Source organism: Cimex lectularius, unplaced genomic scaffold, assembly GCF_000648675.2.
Source record: "Cimex lectularius strain Harlan isolate CLEC.00 unplaced genomic scaffold, Clec_2.1 scaffold113, whole genome shotgun sequence".
NCBI classification, from domain to species: Eukaryota; Metazoa; Arthropoda; class Insecta; order Hemiptera; family Cimicidae; genus Cimex; species Cimex lectularius.
Genome location: NW_019392858.1, coordinates 407,845 through 427,912, shown reverse-complemented (window position 1 = coordinate 427,912; position 20,068 = coordinate 407,845). Strand labels below are relative to the sequence as shown.

General features: G+C 35.8%; 2 protein-coding genes across 2 annotated transcripts in view; one reads left to right on the top strand and one right to left on the bottom strand.

Annotated features, from left to right (window-relative positions):
* The window catches only part of LOC106669491, a 230,460-nt gene that overhangs the window by 6,145 nt on the left and 204,247 nt on the right, over nt 1-20,068 (top strand). The window lies entirely within an intron of this gene.
* On the bottom strand, nt 10,837-15,952 carry LOC106669490. The gene is made up of 3 exons (XM_014399011.1): nt 15,630-15,952; nt 15,274-15,397; nt 10,837-12,156 (listed from the first exon to the last, which is right to left on the bottom strand). Exon 3 carries the CDS (start codon nt 12,107-12,109, stop codon nt 10,928-10,930), a length of 1,182 nt encoding a protein of 393 aa, XP_014254497.1. The 5' UTR covers nt 12,110-12,156; nt 15,274-15,397; nt 15,630-15,952; the 3' UTR covers nt 10,837-10,927.

Below are 20,068 nucleotides of genomic sequence, written 5' to 3'. Positions count from 1 at the left end.
AGACACCAGAAGTATCTCTTCATCCATGGGAACTCCATGGGGAATGGGCCAATGCCAGTTCAATAAGATTACAGAGACACCAGAAGTATCTCTTCATCCATGGGAACTCCATGGGGAATGGGCCAATGCCAGTTCAATAAGATTACAGAGACACCAGAAGTATCTCTTCATCCATGGGAACTCCATGGGGAATGGGCCAATGCCAGTTCAATAAGATTACAGAGACACCAGAAGTATCTCTTCATCCATGGGAACTCCATGGGGAATGGGCCAATGCCAGTTCAATAAGATTACAGAGACACCAGAAGTATCTCTTCATCCATGGGAACTCCATGGGGAATGGGCCAATGCCAGTTCAATAAGATTACAGAGACACCAGAAGTATCTCTTCATCCATGGGAACTCCATGGGGAATGGGCCAATGCCAGTTCAATAAGATTACAGAGACACCAGAAGTATCTCTTCATCCATGGGAACTCTGTAAACTAATAAACGAAGTTACATACAGTTACAGAACAATATATTTATTAAACAGGACTTGTTATACAAACTGCAAAATATCACCTTGCGTACGTTCAATGCTTATATGCACTGCTGTAGGATACATTTAATAACTGAGAGAAAACAAAACCGCTTCGGCCAAAACGCACATCTTACCGCTGCATGTGTCACAACCTAGCAAAACCGCGCGTGTGTCAGCGCCCTTAGTGATGCCTCCTCTGGCCTTGATGACGGCTTGTAAACGTCTTCTCATGCTTTTAACAACGTTTGTAGTATTTGCTTGAGGTCTTCCAGTGCAGCTTGTTCCAGTTAAGTAAGGTTGGCCGGAGCTAGACCAACGACTTCGAATTCATCTTTGGAGCTGATCCGAGACGTGCTCGATGGGGTTGAGGTCAGGACTTCGAGCTAACCAGACAATCCTTTCAACGCCTTCCTCATAGAGATCTCGCCCTGTTTGATCTTGCATCCTATAAAATATAGGAATAAAAATCCTTCCCCTATATTCCTAGCAAAAATCACTACATGATGGTGTAGGATATTTTTCACTTTGCAACATTCAGAGTCCGTCCTCCACTAACTTAGTGCGGGCCTCTATCGTGATACCAGAACATGATTAGCTCCCATCAAAGGAAAGGCTGTTAATGCTGTATTTTGCAAATCTTTCTCCACGTCGTGTCCATGTCTGAACTCGACCGTCTGGAGATCTTAGAGCGACTCTGATCTCATCAGAAAACAAAACCCTTTTCCAGTCATCAAAACTCCAATTGAGGTGTTTTCTGGCATATGGCAGTCGTGATACTCGGTGCTCTCTGGTTAGAAGGGGCCCTGAAGCAACCCTTTTACTGCTCAATCCAAATTCTCTTAGCCTTCTTAGCCTTACAGAGGGAGCTGAAATGGTTACATCTCTAACACTTTGAATAAGTTTACTCAGTTTAGGACTTGTAATATGCCTTATTCTGAGAGCGTTACGGTGCAATAAAGGCCTCCCTCTGGGTTGTGAATCTTGGGACGCCCTTGCCCCTGTCTTCGTGCGTGGGTGCCCGTCTCCTGGAACGGTTGAAGGGTCTCTCAATAGAGGTTCGGTGAAACCCGAGCCTCCTGACTACTTCACATTGGCTATACCCTTTTTCGAGAAGGTTCTCTGACGGCATCATTTTGATACATTACAATTAATTAAGGTTTTTTAGTTGAGATGAAAAATGGCAAAAAGGAGGGAAAACTCATAAGGTGGGGTTGAGATGGGAAGTTGATGTCCGAGAGGATCGAGGTCACGATAGCTCAAGTGGTACAGCAGCGGCGTATCTAGCCGAAGATCGTGGGTTCGAATCCCGCTCGTGCCATTATTTTTTTTTCATCTCAACTAAAAAACCTTAATTAATTGTAATTAATTGGTCAAGCGGACCACGAAATTAGTGAATTTAAACTTAAAGTGTAAAAGTTTGTAGAAAAGTTTATTTAAAAAGTGTTTTAAGTTTGCAAACTGGTTAACTAGGGAATCAACCGGGAAAGAACTGTCGAGTAAATTTAATTTCAAATGGGATTAAAGACACAGTTTACTTGTTCATCAGTTCGTTTATAAAAGGAATGTTGAGGTTGTTGTGGTTAGTGAGGTAAATCACGTATTAAAAAGCATTGACGACTTGTCTGAGGACTTTTGATGGAAGGAGTAGATGTGCTGGATGTTGACCGGCTTGACAGAACTCCAGCGTTCCAAAGTGGTCGCGTAAAATCTAGTATTGCCATCAAGACGGATTTTGCTCCTAAAAGTCTTCGTAGTTGCTCAACTCTTCTGTTAAGTTGTTGTTTCTTAGGGTGGGCATTTCACGTCTGTCTACGTCTGCCTACAAGTATTTGACTTGAATAGAAGTCGGTGTCTCTTTGGTGTAGAGGTAAAGTCTAGGGTAAGATTTTTCAATGTGAACGTACACTGAGTACAGTTGTCTTCATTTATACTTGTCTTTTACTTTTTGCACCAGTCTTTGATAAGCACAAGGTGACCTTGGATGTTGGAGGTAGCTTAAATAAGATCCAAGTTAAAGGATACAATTGTGAAGTATCGTCCAAGTTGTGTTGATTGTATTAGTGCATAATTAATAAAGGATATGAACAAGAATGATCCCTTGCTGGACGCCGTCACTCTGAAGTAGCGGTCGGTTGAATAGAATTTCAGGATAAGTTAATTAGGTGGGTAAAAAGCACTCATAAAGCAGTTTCGGGTGCCAAAAGCCTGTGCTACATCTCGCACCCAAGCAATACTATTTGTTCTCTAGAGCAGAGGAGATAGTGTCGACAACTCTGAAACCTTGTTGGATGGTAGAATGATGAGGACGGAAGCCGAATTGGTGTGAAGTGATGATTTTTTGAGTATCTAGAATTAAGGATTTAAGAGCTTTAAAAGATCTTCAAAGATTTTGGACATGGAAAGAAAAAGGCTGATGGTTCTGTAAGAGGACATGTGGTTGGGAGGTTTGTGAGGAATGAGAATATCGAAATAATATTTCCATAAGAGAGGATAGTGAGTGGTTCGTGGGATTATGTATTGTGGTTAAGAAAATTATGTTCTTTTTTGGGAGATTGGGGATTTGGATATAAAAATTCTGGGTAATTTGGCATACTGCGCCTTTTGAGAGCTATTGTAATCTCCGTTCTGTACCTACAGCACACCAACGAGTCCGAATTCGAGGACGATTAGGCCCTGTTTTAGTGGTTGTATTTTTTCTATGATACGTTGTACATATCAAATATTTCTTCTTGCGGATAAGTGTGTAAACAGGTCCGTTAGTTGGATGGGACCTTTTTTCCTCTACTCACTCGCACAATCTGCACGTACCATGTTGGTTGATAACATTTGAAGTCTCTTCCCGCTTCTTTTGATGCATTCTATTGTTTCTTTCTTTCCAAATTTTACCAGGATGGTTTTAGATTGTCCAGTCAGTGAATTTCATCAACCACTCAGTTTCACCATGTCTTCTTTCTTCTTGCTCCATATCCCTATAAAAAGAATCTATAATAAAAGATAATTAATAATAAAATTCTTTTGATCAAAACGTAGAAGAGTTGATAAATCTCTGTTGATGATCCTTAAGATTAATTTACTGACAATAAAAAATTTAAAATATACAAAATGTTATTTACAAACATTTACAAGTTCAGTAGTCCAAACTTAATTAATAAAGGAAAAAGCCGTAATTGACATGCATTATTTGTACACGAACAATTAGAAGCGAACTAATGAACTCAAATTTACTGTAACGTAAGTTTGTTTCCCCAAAAAACTAATTAAAACGGAAACGTTGTCCTCACAGAAAGCTCTGCCTGAAGGTCAAAAGCCTCAAATTGACCAAATAAAAAACAAAGCGAAAACAAATTGTAATGGCTCTTTCCAACACGCTTTAGCACGCACAAAATAATTTTATTAAAAAAAAGAGACACTCCAAAAAATAAATCAAAATGAAAAAGCTCACGGAATCTAATGGGATTTTATAAATATTTTTTAAAATATGGATAATTATATAATTGCATATACAAAGAGAGAGAGAGAGAGAGAGAGATGTGGAGAGAGAGAGAGAGAGAAAGAGAGAGAGAGAGAGAGAGAGAGAGAGAGAGAGAGAGAGAGAGAGAGAGAGAGAGAGAGAGAGAGAGAGAGAGTGTGCGAGGGTCCTTCCATTATCGGGAGGGGCCATGAGCCGACGATGCCCCTGAGGGCAGCCACAAGTACGCGATAGTAAAAACATAAATAAAATATGATAGCCGGAACAGAAGCATAACCAACATAACAAAGTCAAGAGCGTAACTTATAAATAAATAAAAATTTAACGACAATATTTGTTCATCCCAAAATTGACTTTTATATGGAAAAATCATTTGAATTTATTATTAACATAATTGGTTTTAACGGTAGAAAGAACCGCCCGAATCGCACTTTTCATTTTCATTAATGCTATGACGAACGCGAGGTACAACAAGCAGACAATCGACTAAGTCGGTTTAACGTATAGAAGGTCCAATGTTAAATATAAAATGTTGATAGAAAAAGGGGTGAATTTTTAATGTATTTACATTTAATGTTGTAATTAATTCTAATGTTAGAATAAACCCTGCAAGTTGAAAATAATTATTTACATTGTTATCTTGAAGTCTGTGAAAATGAGGCTTTTCTTAGTTTTAATAACGCATACTTGTCCTGGAAGATAATCTAAATGTACACTTCTCCGTTTACACTCCCATAAAAAATGGATGATCCTATGAACTGACCTTTTAGACACCTGCAAAAAAGGTTGTTAGTCGACCTTTAGTGGCTATTTTGACGATTTAATAATCCATCGCAAGTAGAAGTAGCTTTATTGTTGAATGCTCTCTCGAAAAAGGAAAATTGGAACGTATTTCATACAACTGGACAATCATATACAACATACCAATTTATTATTTACATTTTATTTCATCATATAAAAATATAATCAAAATTCCATCCGATTTGAAACTTTTCTCTTTTTAAAATCTGCTTAATAGTAGGAAGTAATTGTCTATGGAATATTGTAATAATTTAGTGGAAAATTATATGAAAGATTCTGTAAAGACAGTATGTACTGCTGTACTACTATTTTTTTTATACAGTTTATAAATATGTAAATATACAGCATGAACTTGATTGATTAAAAACCAGGAAAACAGTCAAATTTTCTAATACAAAGACCAATAATTCATCTTAAGTAGAAACATTTAGCCGTCACGTGCAGCCAATAAATAGATGAAAAGCCTTGTAATCGTCGGCATTTCTCATCGAATATAATGGGCCCTGCGATCTGATGCCCACTTACCTTTCACTCCTATTGAAACCTCTTCATTACATACAAACCACTCGAATATCTCCGCAGAGTCAGGGAACTTCGACCGGAAAACTCCACGACCAGACAAAATTTTTCCAACGAATGAAAAGTTATATTGGGAAAGTTAAGAGAAGTTCCATTAGTTCCATTTCTGCTTAGGCACAGCGACGTTTTAGAAATAATAAATAGTTACGTTAGCAGAAAAAGCACTTTCAAACATCGAGCCAATACTAATTTGAAGTATATTATAAATGATTAGAATAGAAAAGACAATACTCAATTTAACATCTAATCCATTATATTTCATGACCCGATTGACCAAATCATTCCTTTCAATTAATTAATCTTTTTATGTAAAGTAATGGTTGAATTGGAAAAGCTTGTGTCACGAGCGAGATTCGAACCCAAGACCTTCGGCTCAATACGCCGCTGCTCTAACCACTTGAGCTATGGTGACTTCGATCCACTCGGACACCAACTTCCCATCTCAACCTACCTCTCGAATTTTCCCTCCTTTTTGCCATTTTTCAATTGTTCTGTAATCAGGATTCGATTTTCGGCGACATACGAAGTGGCCGCGGATAGTTTTTAGTGAACTTCGTTTTACTTATTAAATCCATTATATTTCGTGGTCCGAATGACCAAATAACTTCTTGGGGTCTGCATGTTTGCGTGTATCGTAAGGATGTACGGAGTATCAGTGGTTGAAAGGATTTTAGGCTGGAATGATTGTGTTCATGCAAGTTTTGATATAATGTCGAGCATTCTTTTGAGTGCTTAAATTTGTTGAGGGGATCATAAGGACCGCAATGTTTTTAACGATTTTCGAAGCGATTGGATTCTTTGGTTTGGATACTTGGTTGTACTCTACACTTCAATTCTGTATGTCCAGGTTGGTTTTAATAGGTAAATGTTGAGTTAGTTTGTAGTGATAGTTTTGATCTGTTATCAAGCACTTTTTTTGAATATTTTTGGAGTTCAATGTTAGCTTTTTGAACAGTTTATATCGTACATTCTTTTGAGTCAAGTGTGAGGGTCAAGTAAGTCGATATAAAATCCCAAAATGGCGGACGATATCGGTTGCTGGAAGAGGAATAGAGTTATAGTAGAACCTTGGTTCTCCTTCATTTGAGAAAACCGCCACACACTCATAAATAATTTTATTTTGGATTAAAACAATATCTTGCATTTAAAAGTTGACATGTATCAAAATACTAGAACTAGTTCTAATATCATATCATAATACGGCAGATATATATTCAAATTAGGATATGACATTCAAACAGTTAAAAATAATTGTTTTTAGTGTGCACAATATGTATATCTACATAAATAAAATGGTGTAGAGATTAGTGACCGTTATCGATAGTTATTCAGATATCGAGAGATGCGGTCGGGTGTGATATAGGTTTCAGAAAAACATTTTCTTTATCGTGCCAACGTTTCGATCTTTTATTGAGATCATCTTCAGGGCTCAAAGTGGGCACTCTCAACACGACACGCAAGGATGGCACAATTACACATAAGACAAACACTTTGAGCCCTGAAGATGATCTCAATAAAAGATCGAAACGTAGGCACGATAAAGAAAATGTTTTTCTGAAACCTATATAACACCCGACCGCATCTCACGATATCTGAATAACTATAAATAAAAAGATCACACATCTTAGAGAAAAATAGTTAAAAAACCAGAACAATTTGTTAGCCCGCTGATTTCAAGGTTGTGCTGTCGAATTCACAATTTCCAATTTTTCCAGGGTGCTGCGTCAGTGTAATTGCAGTTTATGAAAGGAAATGGGTATTTGTAATTAGGGGTCCGACCCACCCCATTGCCTTTCGCAACTCGATTTATATTTCATACCCTCTCTTCATCTCATTCCATCCATAATATCTTCATTTCCATATCTGCTCACGGCTATAGACGAAATATCGAAAAATTGCGTTAATTTATTCAATTCGGAATGCAATGAATCAAGTTCGTTGAAACTAAAAACTATAATTACACAAAAACGACAGAACATTAAAAAACAGATAGCATTATAACTTTACCTAATTAATTAATTGGCACGGTGTTTTCAAAGCTTAAACTTAGCATAACGAGCTTTTAACCGTTAAGAGTAATCCGTAACGTCTAATGAGGCTTAATGATAAAGTGTAATTTGAATGTACATAATATAGAAACGAGCGAGAACGCTAATTAGAGAGGTATTCTGCTCGAAATGCTACAATTGCATTTCGGCAAACATCAACTGAATCCTTTGCCTTTGAAGCACGTACATTTCCATTGTTTTACCATGATTTACGACCTCACTGGTTATGGTTTTGATCATTTTAACGCTTTTGACTTTATCAAACATGGGTCGGAATAGGAAAATTTTTGACAACAAAGGAAGTTTAAAAAAAAAGAACTTTTATTGATTTTTTGACTTGAAATGACTTTTTAACAAAAAGAAATAGTAAAAGTGAAATGATTTTTATACCATTCGAAATACTTCATTGTTTGTTCATTCCTATTCTTGATTTATCACTGTGATCTGCCAGTTGGTCAATACATTTCCCACAAATGTTTGTTTAAAAATTGTCTCACTGTACATTTTTAAATTATTACATGAATTACTTTTCTATGTAAATCAAAGAAGTTTTAAAAGAGTCATAATTGAAAAGTTAAATAATAATATGATAGTTTAAGTATGAAAAAGGGAATTAAAACGAATTTACGACCATATATATATTACACAGGGCGGGCGACCAGGACCCGAGGGGTTAAAAGCCTGAGTAGGCCCGTACCCCATCCCTAGAAGGTCCGGGACCTGGTCGCCCATACGACCATACAAAATGCGTTTTCTTTAATAAGTTTATATTTTCTGCTTGAAATATTTTGTATATGCATATATAATTAAAAATGTATAAATATAAAAAGTATTTTCTTTGAACATGATTATTGTAGTGTTAGATAATAAATATAATAAATTCAAGATAAGATCATGGATCGACCTGCAGTTGAACAACTTGGGAAAAAATCTTCAGTGAGGTCATAACAGAACGACAATTTTGTAAGTTTTTGCCAAACTTTCGACGATTATATCGTCATCATCAGGGCTTTAACTCGATGAATGTTGAAATATGTCTTGAGAAAAAAAAGTGCATTTATAATAAGATTATTTAAAATTAGGTGAAGCTCAGTTCGGTTAAAAATATACATATAAGTATGCCTCTTTTCTTATTTTTTTCAGGTAGATTTGGATATCACAGTTTAGATTAATTAAGCATTTTTTTTAAATGTATAGTATGTATGTATAATAGATTCACTTGTAACGGGACAGCCACCCTAGACTCATGTCTCTCCCTTGTGGTAGAAGTTAGCACTGTAATTTATCTAGTTCCAAAATTCCACTCTTATATATTTTACATATATTTTTTAGCTAATTAGGCCGAAAGGAATTCAATATAAATAGCACTCCCATCTCGGCTAACAATAAATTAAATTGATTTTATTACGTTTCTAAAGTCGGATGATGTATAGACCTCGGTAAAACGATAATGAAAGAAAACGTCAATTTTTCTGTAGATAAAAAGAAAGAATTTGAATGTTCTTCCTTTTGGTAGAAGGTGTATTGTGCGGCGTATCGGGCGGTGGAAGATAACGGGCTAGTATGTTCTTGTGCTTGGCGGAGCTATCGAGGATTTATCAGTGGGCTCCCGTAGGATATGACAGTTATCGGGACTGGGATAGCGTTATTTATGCCCCGGTCGACATTACCCATTTTTTTTTCTTTTACTGCTTTTATTCAATTTCAAAAGAAACACCCCTTCCTCCCTCGGTGAATATTGTACCAAATCACGAAACGGCTCGTTTGTCTCGGTTTCAATCGGGAAAACTTGTAGAAGTGAAATTAACTTATCAAATATTTTATTATATCTATTAGAAGTTTATTTCTAAGAATTTTAATTTACGAGGGTTCACAACAGCAGAGGTCATATCAATCCTCGGGGTGTTCATGTTTATGAAAACAATCCCGTTTGTAAGTCAGACTGCTGGAACTGAGACCGTTGCGGCCACCGACGCTCCTCTAAGGATTCTCTTTAAAGATCAAAGATTTTGTCAGCTGTTTTTAATCTTGAAAATCTTCTGTAACTCTTAAACCATTTTTGTGAATTTAAAACATTTACACAATCCGTCTGAATTTTATGTTCAAAGCACTATCAGATTGTGTAACAGTAATGAGGACATATTAATTTACTAGGAAGGATTGCGTAAGATACATAAAATAAATTAGATAGAAATATTTAAAAAACATTATGGAATAATTCACTAATTTTCGTGGTCCGCTTAACCAATTAATATCTTTCAATTAATTAAGGTTTTTAGTTGAGATAAAAAAATCAGTGTCACGAGTGGGATTCGAACCCACGATCTTCGGCTAGATACGCGTGAAAAATGGCAAAAAGGCGGGAAAATTCAAAAGGTGGGGTTGAGATGGGACCGAATCGAGTGGATCGAAGTCACGATGGCTCAAGTGGTAGAGCAGCTGCGTATTTAGCCGAAGGTCGTGGGTTCGAAACCCGCTTTGATCAAGCGGACCACGAAACTTAATAAAAAAATAATTAAAATGTTCGCAGCACGAACTCAGAAAAAAGTAAATTTTTTTAATTATCAAAATTAATGAAATCTTAAATTATAAAAATTATAACATAACAATTATATTCTGGTGAAAACATTTCCTTTAAAAACCCAGTCATGAGGGCAATTTTATCGTATAGGTCAATTTTCATATTGATCAGTTTCAAAGAATTTATTTGGTCAAGTGGACCACGAACCCTAATAAAATGTAATAAGAAAAATAAGTATACTTCACTAAAGCTCTCCGTGGCCATTTCATTTCGTCGCCGAGAATCAAATAGATTTCACGACATTTGAAAAATGGTAAAGGAGGGAACATTCAAAACGGTGGCGTTGATATGGGAAGTTGGTGTCCGAGTGGATCAAGGTCAAGATAGCTCAACTGGTAGACCAGCGGTGTATTTAGCCGAAAGTCGTGGGTTCGAATCCCGCTTGTGACACTGACTTTTTTATCTCCCCCAAAACTTTAATTGAAAAGATTTTAATTAATTCATGATGGAATTATTTTTATAATCACTTTTGTATTGTTCTGTAATATAGCATACAAAAGATTTATAAATTTTGAAAAATTAATTATAAAGTTGAATTTTTTATATTAATGGTTAATTGTTCAAATCGTAAAATTAAGACCGCTTTGTTTTTTAAAAATATTTTTACTTTTGTAATTTAATGAGCTTCTAAGGTCTAAGGGAAAGTTAGTATAGCGATTTTTGTATAAATTGCTCTTTGGTTTCAATAGTTGGAGTTAATTTTGCACGAATTTTAATCTGTTTAATGTTATTTCTTATTAAGTATGACATAATTTTATAAATAAATTAAACCATAGAATCGGATTGAAATATTCTTGAGAACGTTGTAATAAAAATATAATAAATAGAAACGAACTTGAAGTTTGTACAAGCGCTTACTTAATATATTTACTCATTAAATATTGAGATTTTTTTTTGTATCAGACAGTAAATATGGGAGCTTGAATTTATTTGGTTTTTGGTTTAACGTACATTACTTTGGCATCAACACGGCACTCTTTAGGGACAAAGGACGACACGTTTTCCATGGTAATATCAGAAGTCGAACGTCCGGCTTCTTGCAAAGGTAGACATGATTTGACGTAACTGGCTTTCGGTACAAATTTGTAAGCTTTTTTCTTTTTCGCAGGCGCGATCTTGGCATTAACTTTGACATAATTTTTCACGTTAGTGGATTTCTTTTTCGTTCCGTCTGAACGTAGAATATAGAATTTGCACATTTTTAAACAATGCCAGATCTGGTTGAGTTTCTCTCTCCAAACGTCTTCCTGTGAATTGCACAAGTAATAAAAAATCATTTCCTTGAAGCCTTTTTTGGCGTCGTGAATATAGTCGTTGACGTAGTTTCTTACTTGATTATTTGCAAGATCGGTTTTTGCGAAGGACTGTTCCACAGCTGAGAGAACAAAGTGAGGCATCACTATATCGATGATCATACATATCTGGTCGAAGACGAAAAGTGGACTGTAATTCGTTGCTTTCTTTTTTAAGCCGTTCGATGGATCGGGCTTTCTGTCATAATTTCTAGCACGTATTCGGCTCAACTTTATATCATCTATAAAGCACTTTCTTTTACTCTTGTTTATTTTATGCCTTTTATTCACATTTATCGTTTTGGTCTTTTTATTCGTACTCTCCGAATCCCGTTTGCGTTTTTTATACTTTCTTTTCTTTTTTATAGCCGAACCAGTGCGGAGTTTTTTCCTGCTCTTGTTGTCTCGGGATTTAATGCCCGTTTGGACATCACGACTGATCTTTTTTGGGTTATGCTCTGAGATCGACTTGCTCGTATCATTTGACGTCTTCGTGTAACTTTTCTTTTTAATTACTGCCGATTTAGCGGTTTTGTGCCTCAACGGAGCCCGGAAAGAAGCATTTAAATCGGCCTTTTCGACATGGGACACTACGAAGTCTTTGTTTTGTCTTCTGGTCAGTCTACGATTGGAGGCGTTACCCGTGGAATCCGGCGTCGGTCTTTCACCCGCAAAGTCTACCTTCTTCTTTGCGGTATTTTGGCAATTAATTCGACGTTCATTATGAAATTTACGATCGATGCAATTTTGGCGAAGTAGCTTTTGAATGACGTGGACAAACTTGAGTATAGGCTTACATAATTTACCAACAAGCATCCTTTGTTGCAATACACAGCAGGAAACAAGTTGCTATGCTTTATTACCTGTAACAATAAATATAGTTATTTTCCTTCTAATATACTGATATACAAATATAATAAGTATAAAATATAAGTAATACAATATAAAGTAAATAGTTCTGCCCATAAATTCCGATAGATTAATTATTGCAAGATTTACAGAGTTTTATATACAAGTTTTTAGTCACATTCCACTTTTATCTGACATTTTGGCTGTTCTTATATTTCACACGATTGTGTTAAATAAGATTCGATTTATTGATCATAATATTTTAAAAACAAAGATCAATAGTATTGAAAAAAAATTATATATATATATATATATATTTATTTAGAAATCGTGAGATGCGGTCTGGTGTGATGTAGGTTTCAGAAAAACATTTTCTTTANTATTATATATATTTTTTTCCTTCTGCCAATGAACTTCCAAGATATACTTCCAAGAAATGGAAATCTGGTCTCCGTTAAGTGATGAAAGATGAAAATGATTCCTTGGACAGCTCTCTTACTTTCCTTATACTGAGTGGTAGTATAAAAAATCTCTCTAAAAAATAATAACAACTCCATTGATGTTGTGATATTTGGGCAAATTTCAAAAAGCAACATTTTTGAAGTTTCAAATAAATAAAGTTACTTTTGGTCAATGTAGACAACCTGATGCCACCACTAGATCCTATAAAGGATACAATTAAAAAATATGTGACAAGAATAGCTTAATTTTGATAGGACATTGCAGACTAGAGTTTTAAAGGGAAAAATTTAAGAAAGCAGCTGGGTATTATACCCTGATATGTAGGTCTAAAGTGAGGAACTAGGCTGGCTTAGAAATTAGAGAGTCCGAAGTGTACTTGCCACGATAGTATTTGGTTAGAATCAGTCCATGGAATTTTATTTAATAATAATATGTTAAAGGTATTATAAAGCTGTTTGATTCAACTGGTCTTTGGATGGCAAGCCCTCCTCTATGACAGAAATTACTTTGCTTTAATTAAAGTAAAAACTTTATATCCAAAATGAAGAAACCAATTTTTCTTCAGAAAAAAATGCATATCATAAATCTACCTTTTAGAGATCCATCTGTCTACAGGTATTACTCAAAAAAAGATCAAAAATGAACAGAAACTCCCAGACAAGAAGCACCATTCATGACCATGATCGTGTATTTTCAGTTCTAGTTTGTCTGAAATTGTAGTTTGATCTTCTCCGATTAACCTGATCCGCTAATTTTGCACGTCAGACGATTTTCGGCATCACTTAGAGAATATTAATTTACACGTTTATCATGTAGCAGACCGCATGGAGGTGCAGATAACTAGTTCCTGTGTAGAAACAATAAGGCGACCCGGAAACTGTCTACCCACCTAAACATCAATTAAGCACAAAGTGCGAATTTTTAATTGAACAAATGTTTTTATTTAACTCTTGTGTACATACACATTATGCTTTGCTAATAAATGGGTGACGACAAAATCTGATTAACAGGCCACAATTGAAAATTAAAAATTGACTAGATGGATAGTTGTTCGAAAGTCAATCAATATACTTTAATGATTTTTTGTTCAGTTTAAATATGTGGTATACCTGAGATAACAGTAAAAAAGTAAATTCATGTATGTAAAAATAATATGAAACCCGTTTTGTGAGAAAGGGGTCAGACAGATGAAAATTGATTTAACATCCAGGAAACTGCGAAATCAGGATATAACGTGGATATGAAGCTAGAGGTCATTTGGTTCAATTCGATCTGGATGGGGATGTCATAGCACATTAATACCCCACTCGTTGTACTTTAAGAAATTGCCGCATGTTCATTTGGCTCCATCCACAAAGATGTTCGTCACATATATCCAAGGAAATTATTCACCCAAGGGTTACCTAAAAATTGGAGTACATTATAAAGGACGGTGCTACCCGGATATGGTTGGTCTGAGGGGGTCTCCGTTATTGGGCCGGCACTGGTTTGATAAACTAATGTTCCGTATTGTGGACCGTTCAGCCCAAGCACTTTTTTCCCAGAAGGATAGTGATGAAATTTTTGAAGAGCTAGCCTCATTGTACCCATAAGTGTTTAATCCTAGACTAGGAAAGTTTAATAATGGAAAAATAAAGTTGAAGTTAGTTCCTGATGCACCACAAAAATTTCTAAAAGCTCGCAACGTGCCCTATGCAGGTATATGATTGGTCAAGGAAGGAAGTCTAGAGCTCATAGAATTTAGCCCCTACGCGACACCAATTGTCCCAGTGTTAAAAAAGGCTGGTTATGTTAAAATTTGTGGAGATTATAAACTGACCATAAATCCTTCACCAAAAATGGATCAACACCCTATACCACGGATCGAAGTTCTGTTCCAGTGAATTGGTGGGAATCGAATATTTGCCAAAATGGACCTGTCCCATGCATATCAACAGTGTGAACTGGAAGAGAGCTCAAGAAATTTGGTAGCAATAACAGCTCAAAAAGGTCCGTTCAGGTGCACTATGCCTGGTGGATATGGGATATCTCCAGTGCCTGCGAATTGTCAGAAGATTATTGATACACTACTGTGAGGCATGGAGTGTCAGCACTGTTGGACGATGTTTTTGTGGGACCCAAATCAACACCCGAACTAAAGGAACGGATCGTCCTGGTGAGAGAGGAGGCCAGTTCGCCGGCATATTGCTGAGATGTAAAGGGGAAATATGTACATAGATTGACTGAACATTTAAAAATAAACATATTGCTTAGTTACTTAGGTTTGTTGTATTAACTATATGTATAGTTCTATGGGTGTTATAAGAGCGGAAAAGCGTGGTATACCTGAGATATCAGTAAAAAAAAGCATGTAATCCTATAAATGAATGTAATAAATATTTCTAATCCAAATTTCATAAAATAATATTGAAAAAAAATAAATATAAATTAAAACCTAATAAAATTATAGGAATGGCATGGAGTTTAAAATGTTGGGGGAAAACCTAGTATTTGACTAATCTAATGTTAAAGTAAGGCCCCAGGAAAAAAAATTAATTGATTATTTATTTCTATATTTATAATGTAATTATATATTTAATATATTTCAATAATGTAGCTGTTAATTTTTGTGCCAGATTTCACACGAAAATTCCGCCTAAAATTAAGTTAAAAAAATAAGGGAGATTTACCATATGACAAACAGATTTTATCCGTGGTTCTTTGTGCTGATTCCTTATAAACGAGCAGTTTTTTTAAAATACTTGTAAATACTGGTATTATTCCAATTTAATGGAATCTTCAAGTTCGTCAGTACTGAAAAGGAACAAAAATTGGTTTAGTCTTCGCTTTCACACACTTGTGCGTTGTCATAAATCTAAAGTAAGGCGATTTTGTTTGCTAATGAAACTGAAAAGGAGATAAGCTTGCAAAGGCTTCTTTTGAAGAGTTAAGTGTTGGAAGCGTTTTTGACTTTTTCCGCTCTCCAAGGAAAGATAAATGGCGGTGAAGAGGCTATTAATTACGGTATCTTTAAAAAAAAACTTACTTCCTTTCTTTCTCCGTACGATCTCTTTTCATCCCAATTTGATGTAAATTTTTGTTTACGCAAATACTGGACAAAGGGATGAAAAACTTGAATCCTCGAAATATTAACGGCAGGGAATTGCTCATTTGTTTTGTTTACTGTTAACAACAATTTTAAACTTTGCAATTGTTAAAAACTGAAATTTTCAAAACTTTTCAAAAGATTTTTTTTTTAATTTTGTCGTGAAGCGTTTTTTTTTTTCGAATGACTTTAGTGTATTATGTACGAATTGGAAATAAAACTATAAATAATAAAAGCTGATTTTGTAACATTTTATTTTAGCCTAGCATATGTAATTTAACGTTTTTATTCTGATCCTTGTGCACCTATATCTGTACAGTATTTTAGCGGTGATTTTGGACTGATATGTGCCAAAGACATAATGTGTTCATAAAATATGGCGATTCTGCTAAATAATCAATAAATTTTGCTAAACTCATAATTTTCCCGTTCTTCTCCGTCCGACTTGTAACCTTTACATTGGTTGTGGTACAAGTCGAAAAAGGTAAATATTCAACTACGCGATATGCCAGAACAAATATATACTAATGTATTTGAAAGGTAAAACTTCAAAAGTAACATTAAATACTTAATATTGATTGATTTATATGTATAATCTCAACTTTGCACGACATACATATATATACATCGACACACACATTTGGGTTTATGACTTTTCGCGGCAATCGCCCTTAAATCACCTACTTCGGGTTTTGGCTCCAGGGTCAGACTTGGTGGACTTATCGGGCTCAGAAGCTAGGTCATTTCAAACCTCAAAAGCTAGGCACGCCCACACTTCCATTTATTCGTAAACATATTTTTCCTACGTACATAACATTCACTCATGTAGGGTACTACTCTCCCACTACGCATTCAAGCTAATAAATGCATTCAATATCAATGTACACAAAAAGAATAACAACTTTGTGTGGGGAGATTTTGAAATTTCCCTTCTGTAAAAGTGATATGTTAAATAGATAATGTCTTGATAGATAAATAAATAATATGTTTAATTTATTACAAGAGGGATCTTGACTTGGCAAAACTAACTTCTAAGCTGTGTTTTGTTTCTTATTGATTAGGGACATTCTTGTAGTGTAGAAGAAAAAACTACAAATAAAATAACGAACTTTTAAGTTTAATTAAGTCTAAGTTTAATCAATGATTACTGATTTATATAAACTCAGATCTGCACATGCATGTAAGTGTCTGCAAGCATACACATGCACAGAGTTGAGCCTATCACTTGTCAAAGTCTACCGGAAATTCCGGCTTTTTTGATTTACAATAAATTACCAGTGTAGAATCACCCACCCTGCTTTGGGTCAGACATCGGTCCTACCCATCCAGCCACCAAATTTGGCTCCAAGGGCTATCAACAGCTAGGTCATTTCAATGATGCAAACCCATTCACACTCTTACCACTCTTAAATCTGGGCATCACACTAGATAAAACACTGACATTTAAGAAACACATCGGCTCTGCCAACACGAAGGCGACGTGAGCTTTGATGGTTGCAGAAGAATTGCAGGGACGTACTGGGGATGCAGGCCGGAAACCCTGCTATGGATGTACACCATGATAGTAAGACCTATATTTGGGGGCTGATAAAGCAGAACAAGTAACTAAAAGAAAATAACTCACAATAATACAGAGACTTGCATGCATCTGCATAACGAGAGCAATGAGAACATGTCCTACAATTAGCATGGAAAAAGTACTGGGATTAATCCCGCTACACCACATGGTAATAAGGACAGCGCAGAAAACCATCATTAATTTTACCAAAGAGAATCCTCCAACAGGAATAAAACTAAAATGGAGAGGTAGCAACAAACTATGGAAAGACCATCCGATACTCATGGCTCCGAGAGAAGATATGAGCAGGATGTTTAAATTTAATCAAAACTTCCAAATAAACCTAGGTAATAAAAAGAATGGGAACGAGAGGGAAACACCTCTTTTAAGATTGGCACCATCCTTTGGTACACAGATGGATCACACAAAAAGGTACAGGGGCAGGAGTATTTGGACCTGGAACCAAATACTCAAAACATATGGGAAAATACACGAGTATCTTCCAAGCTGAGATGCATGCAATCGAAAGATGTACCCAACTCAACCTGAGTAAAGGGTATAAAAACAAGAATATAGCTATCATGTCAGATAGTCAAGCAGCCATCAAAGCACTAAGCTCAAATATCATTAGGTCAAGGATGGTGCTGAACTGCAAAACCAAACTAAACATATTTGGTGTGCAGAATAAAGTCAGCCTCTGCTGGGTCCTAGGACACGTGGGAGTAGAAGGCAAAGAGAAAGCGGACACTCTTGCAAGGCAAGGACCTGCTATACTGCTGACAGGACCTGAACCCTTCTGTGGCGTTGGAACCCACACTATTAATGAGTATCTCAGACAGAAGGACAAAAAGAAAATGAAGGAACTATGGAATTCTCTCATTGGACACAGACAATCCAAGAATCTTCTAACCAATTTTGGAAGGAAAGAAATTACAGAATGTGTCAAGGGAAGCAGGAACAAACTGCGAATCCTAATAAGATTCCTAACAGGACACTTAAAGAAGATGGGAATAATCCAAGATGGCACATGCAGATTCTGCAAAGAGGCAGAAGAGACACCAACACATCTACTAACAAACTGCGCAGCTACACTAGCTCGCAGGAGGAAATGTTTTGGGTCGTATAATGTGTCCATAGAAGAGCTTCAACCAGTGAAACCTGGCCTATTAATCAAGCTTCTTGATGAAATAGGACTCACCGATGTGATTTAAGCAGAGTACGGGTGATACAATAGCTCTTACAGGGCGCAGTATACTATACCTTAAAAAATTACATCTACATCTACCACTCTTAAATACGTCCTTTCCTATTTACATGCCATTCTCTCAATTAGGGTGATGGAGTACTTGATATTTCCCCATCACTCTCTCCAGACAATATATACCTAATCGAATTGAGGGTAGATGTGACAATAAATAGACAATATAAACAATAAAAGTCCTGTTTCCTCCAAAAATCAGATCCGATGCTCTCTGCCATTCGAATTCTCGAGTAGCATTCCTATATGGAACCAAGGAATGACACCCTCTAATTAAGAGGGACACATAGAGCAAACATTCTCTGCTTGCCGGCACATATGCGGACTTTGGCACAACAGTAAGTGTCTGTTTGTCAACCTCGCATGGCCTACGCTTAACTGGGTGAAGATGACCATTTTCCTACGAGTCAGATCCTCCGAGGTCCACCCTTCGGCATCCCTTGATACCTGACATCTAGACCACCGACACAGCCACTTTCATGTTTTGAAATGTATTTTCCGTCAGGGCGCCGGATCGCGGTGGTTAAGTCATAATCAATTATCACAGGCTTTAGGCTTATATTTTCTTAATTTTGTATAAAAGAAAGATCAGGAATAAGGCAAATTTGAAAGAAAGAAACCACGAGTTCTTTGGTCAGACTTTTCCATATGTAAATAAATATATGTACATTTAAATAATAGTTTTTTATCTGTAGTTACCCCATTATTTAACATATTCTGTCTTATTTCACAACTATCGTAGCCGATTTTCTGTGCATTGGTTTTAGGTTTACACCTTTTGCAAAAACTGCTCATAGATTTTAAACCAGTGTTTCAGATTTTTAATAATACAGCTGATACGATATGACGAACTGTAGAGAGCGATGTGTGTTTTCTGGTAGATTATGGGATTTATGTTAAACGGAAAACAGTAAAGGGCCTAAAAGTGATTATTGGGACACTCCAGATGTAGTTTTGAAAGGTGCGGACCGGGTTCATTCATGGAAAATTAGAAGATACTATTTTGTTAGATATGAGTGAGAATAATAATTTGGAAATTTATACTTTAGAAGTCTGTATTTCCGTATGCTTTTTTTTGTTTTGAATGATTTACATTGAACGTTGAAATACGGATAATAAATTCTATTCGGTTTTGTACGAGTGCTCTTGTAAATCAATTTTAGCTAACTAGTTATCTATTGATTGAACAAATATAATTAAAAAGGAAATATGTAGTTGGTATTGAATATTTGGTTTCATTGCGACATATTTTTAATGCTCTTTCTTCTTAATTTTTAAAGGTGATTTACGACAACAATTTAAACAATTGTCACTTAACTACTTGATATTAAAATGTTAATTTGGTCACCTCCATAAAGTTACAAGGAAAGTTTTGAGAGATAAAACGGAAAAAGGGTTTTTTGCAAGGGACAAACAAGGAAGTGTTAACATTTTATAAGGGATCTTTAAAACTCCTCGGAATTGATAATTCAAAGCAAAAAAAACAGATAGGAAAGTTAAGCCGGGTTGGACGAGTAGGATGGGGGTCTCTATAAAAGCCAACAGCGCTTAGGTATATCGATT

Coding starts and splice junctions, on each gene's coding strand:
- LOC106669490 (XM_014399011.1), bottom strand. CDS start 12,109: ATGCTTGTTGGTAAATTATGTAAGCCTATACTCAAGTTTGTCCACGTC.